This window comes from Xenopus laevis, chromosome 2S (assembly GCF_017654675.1).
Source record: "Xenopus laevis strain J_2021 chromosome 2S, Xenopus_laevis_v10.1, whole genome shotgun sequence".
Taxonomy (NCBI): Eukaryota; Metazoa; Chordata; class Amphibia; order Anura; family Pipidae; genus Xenopus; species Xenopus laevis.
The window spans coordinates 169,005,054-169,017,304 of record NC_054374.1 but is presented as its reverse complement, the minus strand read 5'-3'; the positions used below and the strand labels follow the sequence as shown (position 1 = coordinate 169,017,304).

The 12,251-nt window shown below is 42.5% G+C and overlaps 1 protein-coding gene across 1 annotated transcript; it reads right to left on the bottom strand.

The window, feature by feature from the left end:
• Window positions 1–9,078: 9,078 nt before the first annotated feature.
• On the bottom strand, window positions 9,079–10,107 carry LOC121400816 (vomeronasal type-2 receptor 26-like). The gene has a single exon (XM_041584775.1). It carries the CDS (start codon window positions 10,105–10,107, stop codon window positions 9,160–9,162), a length of 948 nt encoding a protein of 315 aa, XP_041440709.1. The 3' UTR covers window positions 9,079–9,159.
• Between the last annotated feature and the right edge of the window lie 2,144 nt (window positions 10,108–12,251).

The window sequence follows — 12,251 nt, the reverse complement described above, 5'->3', positions numbered from 1 at the left end:
GTAGACCCTTGAGCAGTTGCCTTGTCCCTTCTCTGAGCCAGTTGTGTCTGATGTTTGTCACAGTCTAAAGCTCAGGAGAGGAGGGGGGCCCTTATGATCTACACATGGGGCCCCTTGTGTTCTTGGCAATGAATTCCAGCTTTACAGATTGATACAATGTACCTTGGCAATGAACTTGTTAATTCTACATTAAAGTCTGGGCACATAAATGTTTATGAGGAATTCTGCAGAGATTTTATTTTCACACTTGTCCCAAGATACAAGAGTTAATAACCAGCCTGGCACTGCCAGTCCCTCTGCTGTAATTGTACCTCAGGGGCAATGATCAGGCTCCGCTTCTATTTGTTGCTTTTCCCCTGGGTCGGCACAATGAACACAATGGGCTGTTTTTCTGGTTCTTTTGCAGCACTGGATTGAGAATTTATTAGCAAATTTGTCGTTTCCCAAGTGTCAGCACCACGGACAGCTGCCAAGTCTCGCTCCTTGGGGGAGGGGTTTATTGCATCTTCTCTTGCCAAGAACAAGACTGGTATTTAATCTGCAATAGGTTGGAAATAAAGTGGGAAGGGACGCTTCTCATTTTAAACATGTTTTTATAAATGAACTAAAGTCATCAAGAAAGTTTGTGAAATAAAATCCACTGTGGAATTTCCCAGTGGACCTGTGGCCCGTGAAACAACTCTGTATAAAGGCAACATATTACTGTTATAAATTCTTAGCCCAAAAGATGATTCATTATTCAATATCCAGAACCAAAACAATAAGAAGTTAAAAGTACCAGACAGTGTGATATAATTTTACAGAATCACAATTATATAAAACATGCTGCCACCCCATTGCCCTCTTTAATTCTATGTTATATGCCATAAAGCAAGGCAGGACTGCTGCAGAACGTCATGCTCCAGATGATAAGATAAGAGAACTGTATTTTGTGGACCAGAAGAAATTATTTCCAAAAGCTTTATTGTCCCTTCCAAAAATGAATTTAATTTATATCCATGCCCCCAGAGTATCTGAAGCAGTTGCCATGGTGATAAGATGGTGTACATGAAGCAAGAGAGACATTTATGGCAAGTGCAGTTGCTTTTGTGCAAATTTCCCTCCAGTTGGTAAAAGTTGGGTCAAAATACACTTCATGCACTTCTATATAATTGTGCCAACCCCTACTGCCTCCCCTCTGGTCCTCCCAATCAAACCAGTGCCTATTGATAAACAGGAACATGGGAGCTACCAAAACCTATGGACCAGGGTTCCTATAACATCAATGTGCATTAGAGTCTAAAGAAATGGGAACTCATGGCGCTCTCATGCCAGGTATGGAAAATGATGCCAACCAGACGCAGAAATCCTTTAGAGGAATCCAATTTGTGTCAAAATGCAAGTACAGTTCTGCCCATTTTGGGCAGCTGAGTTGCCCCTCATTGCCACAATGTATGTTTCTCGCTGCTTGTTATATGTATGTTTGTATGTATGTATGTATGTATGTATGTATGTATGACTTTATTTGTAAAGTGCTTTTAAGGAGCTGCAGAGCTGTACAGTGCATAAAAATACAATATATATAAAAGTATACATGGGGGAGACAAATCACATAATAAATATATACAGAATCATATGACAAAGAGCTCAAAGAGCTATGTGGTAAGAGACATAATGGAAAGGAGGTCCCTGCCCCATAGAGCTTACAGTCTAAGTGGATGGGAGGATAACATACAGGCACAAATTGGAGATGAAAAAGTGCACACGGTAAGGCATAGTCAGTAGGGACAGGACTAGGCTAATGTTCTAGTTGTCCAAAAGGTAGACTCTTAGTTTTTTCTTGAAGAGATTAAGAGAGGATTCCTTACGGAGGAATTCAGGGATGGAATTCCAGAGGGAAGGAGCAGCAAGATAGAAGGGTTTGAGACGAGAGGTGGCAGTAGATGTGGATGGTGTGAGGAGAAGGTGGCTCTGAGAAGATCGGAGAAGACGACCAGGTACGGTTTCCCTCCCAGGTTGTGGGCGGCAGACTGATTTCACCAGGTGTCCTCACGTCTGCTACTTTCCCAGGCCTGATTCGTGTTGGCAGCCTTCATGAAGAGGAGATCTCTTTCTTATGATTCAATGTCCCGAGACTCCCATAATTTGGGGTTTTCCTTGGATCTGGCTCCATAACCCGTCCATTGACTGGTCCACTGGGGAATTCATGGCCTGGAGTTCGTTTTGTCGCTCTAATTGTATGGCCTCATCAATTATTCCGGTGGTCACCACTTCTTTGCTTCCAGCATGCAATCCTCTTCTTCCACTTGCCTTCAAGGACTTCCCTGAAGTTTTTGAAAAGAAAAAGTCAGAGATTCTTCCACCACATCGTTCTTACGACTGTCCGATTGATCTGATTCCCGGTTCCATCCCCCCTAGGGGAAGAACATACCCCTTATCTGTTCCAGAGACCCAAGCCATGAAGGAATATATTTTTGAGAATCGGTCAAAGGGCTTCATTAGAAAGTCAACGTCACCATCTGGAGACAGTTTATTTTTTGTTAAAAAAAAGGATGCATTGACTATCATGCTTTGAACTAAATAATGATTAAGAATTGTTACCCTTAGCCATTGATTCCTGAATTATTTACGATTACTGTCTGATTACGAGGGGACAAGATTTTTACCAAATTAGACCTCCGTGGGGCATACAACCTTATTCGTATTCGTCAGGGAGATGAGTGGAAAACGGCCTTCAATACCCGGGATGGCCATTATGAATATTCAGTCATGTCATTTGACTTGTGCAATGCCCCCACTGTCCTTCAAGATCTTTTCAACTATGTCCTTCATGAGTTTCTGCAGACTTGTGACATCATTTATCTTGACAATAATGTTTCCGTGCCTGGGCCCCAGCTTTGCCCATTGTGATAAACCCACTGAGGAGCTGGAGCACCATAAGTTCTGCCACTTGGGGAGGGCAGGGAGGACTATTGGGGTTCCCTACCGATAATGTTGGATATTTCCAGGACCAGAGTTCTGTCTCTATTATTCCTAGAGATGAAGAAAGTCTGTGATTATTCCACTCCTCCTCCCCGAACAATGGGGACCAGTTGCCTCCCCATTATTTTATTCATGAGTTATTATTGTCGACACATAGAGAATATATATAGAGAATATATAGAGAATATATAGAGAATATATAATAGAGAAATAAGAGATGTTTCTTCATTTCATTCTCTATATTTTTGTTATTATTGTTGTTATTGTTATTATTGTTGTTATTGTTATTAGTATTATTATTGTTATTATTGTTATTAGTAGTATTATTATTGTTGTTGGGAAATCAGCACTTGGCACTAGGGGGCTCTGCTGAATAAAAGATTGTGATTATGAGCTCAGGAAGGAACAGGAACAATTCAGCAGTTGGAACAGTCAGTGTTCAGCCCGGGATACATTTACTTCTGACGTGTCAATCACAACTAGAGAAGAATGGGCTTCTGGGGGGGGGGCACAAAGCTGGGATTCAGTTGGAATATTTACATCTATAGAAGCAATGAGTCTCCATCAAACAGACACATTGTACAAAAATGATGCCTCTTATCAGTGTAGTAGCTCTGGAAGGGTAGGTAGGTAGGTAGTTTGGGTAGGTAAGTGAGTAGGTAGGTAGGTAACGAGAGTTGTTGGGTGGGTCTGTAAAAAGGTGGATTGGTAGGTAGGTGGTTTGGGTAGGTAAGTGAGTAGGTAGGTAGGTGGTTGGTTGGGTGGGGTGGTAGTAAGGTGGATGGGTGGGTGGTAGGTAGGAAGGTGGTTGGGTGGGGCGGTAGTAAGATGGATGGGTGGGCAGGTGGTTGGGTGGGTCGGTAGTAAGGTGGATGGGTGGGTAGGTGGTTGGGTGGGGTGGTAGTAAGGTGGATGGGTGAGTAGGTAGGTAGGTAGGTGGGTTGGGCTGGTAGAAAGGTTCATGAGTAGGTAGGTAGGTAGGTAAGTGGTTGGGTGGGGAGGTAGAAAGGTGGATGGGTAGGAAAGTGAGTATGTGGGTATAGAGGTAGGTAGGAGGGTGGTTGGGTGGGTGGGTGCATGGGGGTCAGCAGGGGAATCACCCAGTGTAAACCATGGGCTCCAAACCTTTAACATTTGTAATGGAAAGTTCCATAAGATCAGGAGCCCAGGAGAGATCTGGTGCCCCCCTTTCCTTGCAGTGGGAGGTGCTTGAGGTTCCTGTTGCCCCACAGTGACAGGTCAGGGCAATTCATATGACAGTGACCAGGTTCTGTAGGTAAAATTGTATTTTTGTATTGAAACAAAATTTCTGACCCAATAAAATAAAATATTCTGCAGAGCCACAAAACTTTATAAAAAAAATAATTTCTGTTCACCTGGTGAATAACGGACACTAATACAGAACCGGAACTGCCCTTTTACTCCTAATGAATAAGCCCCCCAATAACTGCTGCTGGGGTTCAACATCTGATTCTGACCCATATTCAACATGAAATTCACTGGGGGGTGGGTAATAACCAGACTGGGCAGGAGTTTGGCAGAGGGTTTCTTGGGCGTTGGTGCCCCCAGGTGGGAGCGGAGTACAAGTATCACTGGGCACAAACAAGGGGACACAAGAAGACCATGTCTCGGAGCTGCTCCATGAATCTCCCCTGCCATTGGCTGCTTTAACCAAATGTGATGAGCTTGTCTCTCGCCTGGGCACCACCTCTGAGACTGGCCACACCCCTAATCATCAGTCACCCCCAGAATCAACCAAAGAGCCCAGGGGCCACATTACATTCCCCTCCTCCTGCCACTGTCTATACAGGATTCCCTGCTCCCCTCTAGTGACACCTAGTGACTGCCATAAGTCATTGCATTTACCCATTTTACTTTTATTAACCCCCTGAGCATAATGTTGCTGGGAGCCCCACACTTTCCCATGAGGCTTTGGTACAAATATAAATCTCTGCTACAGAAAAATAGGAACCAGCACCCAAATAAAGGGCACAAGAGAGGACACGGGGGGACCCAATGCTCAAAGTATTCAAAGGGGAAATATTTTTATTTTCCTCTTCCTAAATCTCAAACCATCCCTCTATCCTCAAATATGTTCAGTTTGTAGGGCCTATTGTAATAGGGGATGTCTCAGCCCCAAACCTTCTCATGGAATTAATATCTGCACATTGAAATCTAAAATTAAAACCTCTCCTATCCTGTGATACCCTGCCTTAACCCCCGCCTTAGCCCCCCACATTAACCTCAGCCTTAACCCCCACCTTAACTCCTGCCTTATCCACAGCCATAACCAAGTAGAAAAGAGAAAGGAATAATATAATTAAAGTCATTTTGAACACTGACCCGGTTCTTAAGCCAAATCAAGTCCATTTAATGTAGATAATTGGTAACACAGGGAACAGATCAGAAACCCATTACAGTTCTATGGAGGATCAACAGCTCCATCTCATGGACACGAGGGGAAGTGCAGGGAGAGACAGGCAGGAATGTTGTGCAGAAGAGATGGGGAAGTGAAATAAAATATAGTGACATTCCCACAAATGATCCTTTTGTATCAGAAAGAATAAAATCACATTTCTTCCATAGAGTTTTACATGAGGGAACAATGGCAGGAGCTGATATTATCGAAATAGCTTATTTAACCCATTCATGTGCAGCTCTCATGTTTCATGTTTCTGAGCAATGATACAGAGGATTTCTCTTGATTTTCACCCAATTATATCTGTATAAACCCTAAATTTCTTTCAATTCAGGAACTTCCAGCTATTGCTCTTCATTGTTTGGTTGGGGCAATGCCTCCCTTATAAAAGCTAATGGGGCATCGGATTAAGCCTACAGTACTGCAAGGTGTAGAAATAGTTTATTACAAGTGCAGGACCTGTTATCCAGAATGCATGGGACCTGGATTTTTCCGGATAAGGAATCTTTCTGTAAGTTGATCTTCATACCTTAAGTCTACTAGAAAATCATGAAAACATGAAATAAACCCAATAGGCTGGTTTTGCTTCTAATAAGGATTCATTATATTTTAGTTGGGATTAAGTACAAGATAATGTTTTATTATTACACACTAAAAGGAAATCATTTTTACAAATGTGTATTATTTGGATAAAATGAAGTTTTTGGGAGATGGCCTTCCTATAATTCTGAGCTTTCTAGATAACAGATCTCAGACCTGTATATATAAATAGTGTTATTTTGGTTCCAGGCACTAGATGGCGCTGTTTGGTAGGGAATACTCCTGAGAAGGTTCTAGAACAAGTTCTCCCTGGCCCATATGGAGGGAGTTAAGTAGATCTTGTGAAGACATTGGATAAATCTTTAAATGTGTTTGTAAGGAATCATCCCTCTGCTGAGTTTGAACTGGGGACCTTATGTGTTGCCTTGCCTCTTCACTATTCAGGCAGATTAGAGGTATAGGCTAACCCTGTTATGAGTTTCCTATGGTTAGCCCTGGTGCTGCTAATTATTTCAGCTTCTCTCCCAGCAGAGGCCCTTACTTAAACCTTGAACAAACTTTCCCCCCCTGCCAGTTCATAGGTCTCCAAACCTTCTGAACACCCCTTCCATGTTCCTACGTTCCAGTCTGACCCTGTTCCAGGACTCTCTCCTGTGCTGATGTTTCCTATTCTTGTTTTCCTTTTCTGGCTAAACTGTACATGTTCTTGGACTTTTGTTTTCCTTTGAACTCCTGAACCTGCAAGTTGTTCTTTTACTTTATGCTGTCTGCAAGCATCCTTCAGTCTACTCCCTCTTAATTATACTTTCAATATGAACCCAGTGGCTCTTCTGGTCATTCCTATGTGGGGTTTGGGCCACTGGTCATGACAGTGTTGTGGCCTCTTCTCATTTGCTGACAGCACAAACAGTAGGTCTCCAAAACTCAGGGCAGAGCCATTTCAATGCCCTCCTCATTTGGGCTGTAATTGGCTCAAGTTGGCTCCATGCTACCTGGAGATGTGAGGTCTGTAGAGCATGTGGTGGACGAAAGGCTTGCACTATTATATGGAAAAGCAATTCTCAGGTCTCAAAGAGACATCTATACAGAATTAGACGGACACTCCGTAACATATCTCAACCCCTCCATTATGCATGTAATTGCCTATGTCCCCAGCCGTGTGTAGTTTATTCAATTAGACAACTGAGGGAGCTTCTTAGGGGGATATTAGTAGCCACAAACAGGGCCAGAACTAGGGGTAGGCAGAATAGCTAACAATGGGAGGGGGCACTAGGTACTTGTAAAAGGGTCTTCTGTCTACTCCTAGTCTGTGTTCAGTCCCCTCTGATGCTCTCCCATCCTCTCTGTCACTCTCAACTCCATCACTCTCACCTCTGTCACTTGCCCTCCCCTGTGATACATCACATGTGGATAGTGCTCGATGTGCATGAGGAATAAGCTGGTTTGTCATGTTCGGCTACGGTTAGATTGGAAGCCCAGTCTGAGGATTGAGTCACCTGACCCATGGCAAAGGGTTGTGCTTGAGGGAGGCTATTGAGAAGCTCCAGCGTGTCCCCTGTGTGAGGACAGGCAGTGTCCTTGTGCTGCTATCTGGGAGCAACTACATATGTCTTTAGGAGAGCTATTTGGGCAGGTAGCACTGCCTGTGGAAAGTTACTTCAGGAAAGAGACTGTGATTCTCTATTCACCAGGAGTGGGGTGTGGGACATTGTCTGGTAAGGACTGTGCCAGGGCTGTACTTGCCACACAGGTTCCCCAGGGTAGGAGTTATTAGTATGTGATTGTATTTTACTCTGCTACTATTTCCATGTTGTTACCCAATATGATAATCACATCCAACTGCAGGGGCTGAGAATTACCAAATGGGACTTGATGAAACATTAAACATTCTTTTACCAAACATATACTACAAAAATCTATTTCTTAACTTAGTGGTTTATGTTTTGTATAATTTCCCACCTTTACTGTAGACCCCTGGGCTGTTTTGCTATTCCTATGTGAATTTATTTGAAGGTAGTGGCCCTCACCAGATACAGTATATACTGTATATAGATCTGATCACTCATTGAGTTTTCTTTGCCTGGTTTGGAGACCCGTGTGTGGCCCTATACTAAACCATCAGATCCTAATGCAGGAGAGGGACCCCATCAATGAGCCAATGCAGTCCCTGCCTAATGGCATTTTCTATCTTACCAAAAAGATTCCTGCAAATTTTCTTTTTAATAATTAGAAAGGGATACAACTGGGTCAGTAAAGTACTGACTTGATCTTAAGGGGCTAAATCTGCAGTTTATATCAACCAAATGAGTTAACAAAATATATCCATTGATTGCCACTAACAAAACTAAATTTTTCCATCACCACCCTCAAAATGATTTTCTAATTCTCCCAGCATAAAAAATCAACAATATAACAACTCAAATCAACAATGGAACTGTAACTGCATCATTCAGCAATAGATCACCGTTTGAGTAAACATTAACATCTCCACCAAGCTACTGGGAGATCCTGGATCAGTCAGCAGAGAGGTCTCCAATGGCAACCAATGGTCCTGGGCAATACACGCGCTACTGCACAGGAGAGATCTCAGCAAACAAAATGGAGACCCCCAGGTTTATATGCTCAAAAGCAATATGACCCCTACTAAACCACTTGGTTGATAACAGATCTTGCTTCCCATGCGATCATCTGAAGCTGCCCAGACTCCCAACAAGCACATCCTAAGCTGAGATCTTATCTAGTCAACTAGTAGCACTTGAATACATAGTCCAGTCCATGGCTATTATAAAGGAAGGTCCCATAAAAACGTCTGAAATTCTTAAACATATCAGGGACAAATACCAGTATTAGGTCATCGACTAGTTGGGTTCAACAGTTTCTCTTCTACAAATCTTTGTTAAACAGGATTATAGGTTATAAAGCAATCTTGTATACTCTATTGGGTTCAACATACCAAATTGGGTTCAACGTAGAACAGTTCTTTGTGTTATAGTTCTAGCAAAGTCTTATATTTGTATCAAGGTTTTACCATGAGCCAAAATTTATAAAACTCTCATTACAGATACATAATAAATGAGTCATTGGAAAGCAAGTCAATCAGCTAATGATGTAATGTATTCCAAAATAGGGAAAAAAAGAATTAATATACTAACTCTATTTAACTCTAACATTTTAAATTCATATATTTTAAGAACAAGAATGATTTAGGGGAACGACACAGCACAACCTCCCCATACTCATCATCCCAGTTTCCCAATGAGGTGTCTCCGAGTGTTCTTCTCAGGGTGGAAGAGGATAATGTGGCACTTGGGAATGAAGATACAGCCCAGCAGCCCTGCACTGGAAGTCAGGATAGCAAAGATCTCCACAGCCACCATGTATTTGCCCTTGGTGCTCAGGTACGCTGGGATGAAGGACACCCAAACACTGCAGAACACCAGCATACTGAAAGTGATCAGCTGGGCCTCATTGAAACTGTCTGGTAACTTCCTAACCAGGAAAGCAACAATGAAACTTAATGCAGACAGGAATCCCATGTAACCAATCACAGTGTAGAATGCAGTGACAGAACCTTCATTACATTGTAATATCATCTTCCCAGTGTAAGTGTGAGTGTCATAGTCTGGGAATGGTGGGGAGGAGATCAGCCAGACCAGGCATATCCCAACCTGGACCAGTGAGCAGAGAAGGACCAGCCAGATGGACACTCTGGTTCCCACCCATTTCTTTATCTTGCTTCCAGGCTTTGTGGCATTAAAGGCAATGACAACTGTGACCGTTTTAGCCAGGACACAAGAGACAGAAAGTGTAAAATTGATCCCAAATGTAACTTGTCTGAGCAGGCAGGTGACTTTCTGAGGTCGCCCAATGAATAACAAGACACAAAGGAAAGAGAAGAAGATGGAGAGCAGTAAGATGTAACTGAGCTCCAGGTTATTGGCCTTCACTACTGGAGTGTTGTTATAGATACAGGAGATGCACAACACTGAGCAGATCACTTCTGCTTTAACCACTGAAAAGGCAACCAATCCCAAGCACAGATAGTCCCCATGTGACAGGAAGTCTACAGTTCTTGGGATGCACATATCTCTCTTCTTATTGGTCCACTCACTCTCATTGCAGGTGATGCAGTTATCAGAATCTAAATAGATACAGTAACAATCATCATCAAGCCACACAGATTCCATGTTATACTGGGTATTAAATACTTACAGAACATAAGACTCTCCTCTCTACTCAACCTTAACCTTTCTCTTACAGCTCAACTTCTTTCTATATATTCCCTTCACTTGTGTTTCTCCCACTCCTTTTTGCTCTGTTGTTTATTTTAATATTTCCATTACTTCCATGTTTTCCTTTTTTTGTATTCTGTATTATTTCAATTCTTTATTACACTTTTGACATTTTCCTCCAATCTTTTCTCTTGGGTTCTTATTGTAGAAGTTGTTTTACTAAAGTCACCTGAAGGCTTAATTTTAGCACCTGGCTGATTTCATTTGTAGTTGGGAAGGGGGAGCAGTTCCATTTCTCTGCCCTTCATTAGGCAGGACCTGAAACTTAGAATATCAAGTACAACAAATACATATTCACCCCAAACCTCCCCTTAACTGGCCTTCAAGATAGTCTTTGAGTGTGTAACTTAGTTATCTCTAACTGCCCTTCAGTCTGAGCTCCTCCTGCTGCAACTTCAAACTCCCCAGGAGGAGCAGTCCCTCAGTTTAGGAACCCCTTCTATGTATGTTCTACTGTTACTATAATATTTTGCCAGTGTGATACATTTAACTATTCTCTACTCTTCAGCTCATCTCTTCCCTCCTCTTCTCATTTTCTCTCTCTTTCCTATTAGATTTTTTTCTCCTGCTTTAACCTATTTTATTGCCTATTCTTTTATTTTCTTGCCTATTCTTCTTTTTCATTTTGTATTTTCATGTAAGTGGGTAATCTCTTAAAGGCAAAACAGACAAAGGCTATGTTGTTGACAGCTTTGATATGGATTAGAAATTCCTCTTGTGATTTGTCAACTTTGACCGATATGGAAATGAAGGAGACTTGGTGGGTTGTTCTCTCCCTATGGTATTACGGGAGTGGAAAGTTGAGGCTTACTGGGCACAGCTTTACACATGTATTGGAATGACAGATCTTGTGATGGATGTGCTTGGGTGATCCTATACTTTTTTCATGTAAGTGGGTAATCTCTAATTGCGATAGAGTCTAGGCAAAGGGCTATGTGACTGACAGTTCTTGTGATAGATGGATGTGGGTCTTCCTATTGTTTTGTATGGAAGGGGGTAATCTATAATAGGCAAAGGGCTATGTTGTTGACAGGCAGTCTTTGACATGGATTGGAAAGTCCTCTTGTGATTGGTCAACTCTGACCGATATGGAAATGAAGGAGACTTGGTGGGTTGTTCTCTCCCTATGGTATTATGGGATAGGGAAGTTGAGGCTTACTTGGCACAGCTCAACCCATGGTAATATGTTGGAATGTCAGATCTTATCATAGACTGACATTTCCAATGTGATTGCTTCTCGGCCTTTGCATGGCCCCTTCTACTCAGCCTTGAGTCCCTTCCCTAAGGGGTTGGGCTCTCGCTGCTATTGGGTTTAAGACAGTTCGAGCAAAATCTCAAGAGGACCCTGCTCTTGGCCCTCCCGTTACTCCTTAAATGGTTAATGGGCTGCTGCTATAGGGAAACAGGCATGCTCTTGTGAGAAGGCAATCCTTTGATGGCGAATGATGGCGTCTGACGTTCCTCCTGACGCTCCCCAGACAGTTCAGCTGTATGTTCCAGAGGAGAAGAAACAGACGTGGGGATTGATGCATATCCAGAAGAAGATAATCAAGGGGATTCTTGGTATGACGCATGATTCCATTTTTTGCGTCCAATCCTTTCCCCAGCAAGTATTTTTTGACGTTACCTTTTGTACCGTGAACGAGCTGCATACCTGCTACCAAAGGTATTTGGAGATTGGAGAGCATGCTGACTTGGAAGGAATCCGTTTTGTGATGTACCGTGCAAGACAAAGAACACCAGTGATTGTGCATATGTTTAATCCTTTCGTGAGGAATGAAGAGATCCATGCCTTTTTACGGAAATACTGTAGTTATGTATCACCTGGTGAAAAACAGAATAATGTTTTTGGGACCTTTAATGGTCAGAAAAGGTTCTGGGTTGAGTTTGAACGGGACCCAAATGGTGTTGGTGGTTTGTGCCATCCTCCCCAGTCCTTTTCCATTGGAGGTAATAAAGGCTTTTTGTATTACCCAGGACAACCAACTTTTTGCCGGAGTTGTTTTAATTTTGGCCATAAAAAAGAGGACTGTACAATT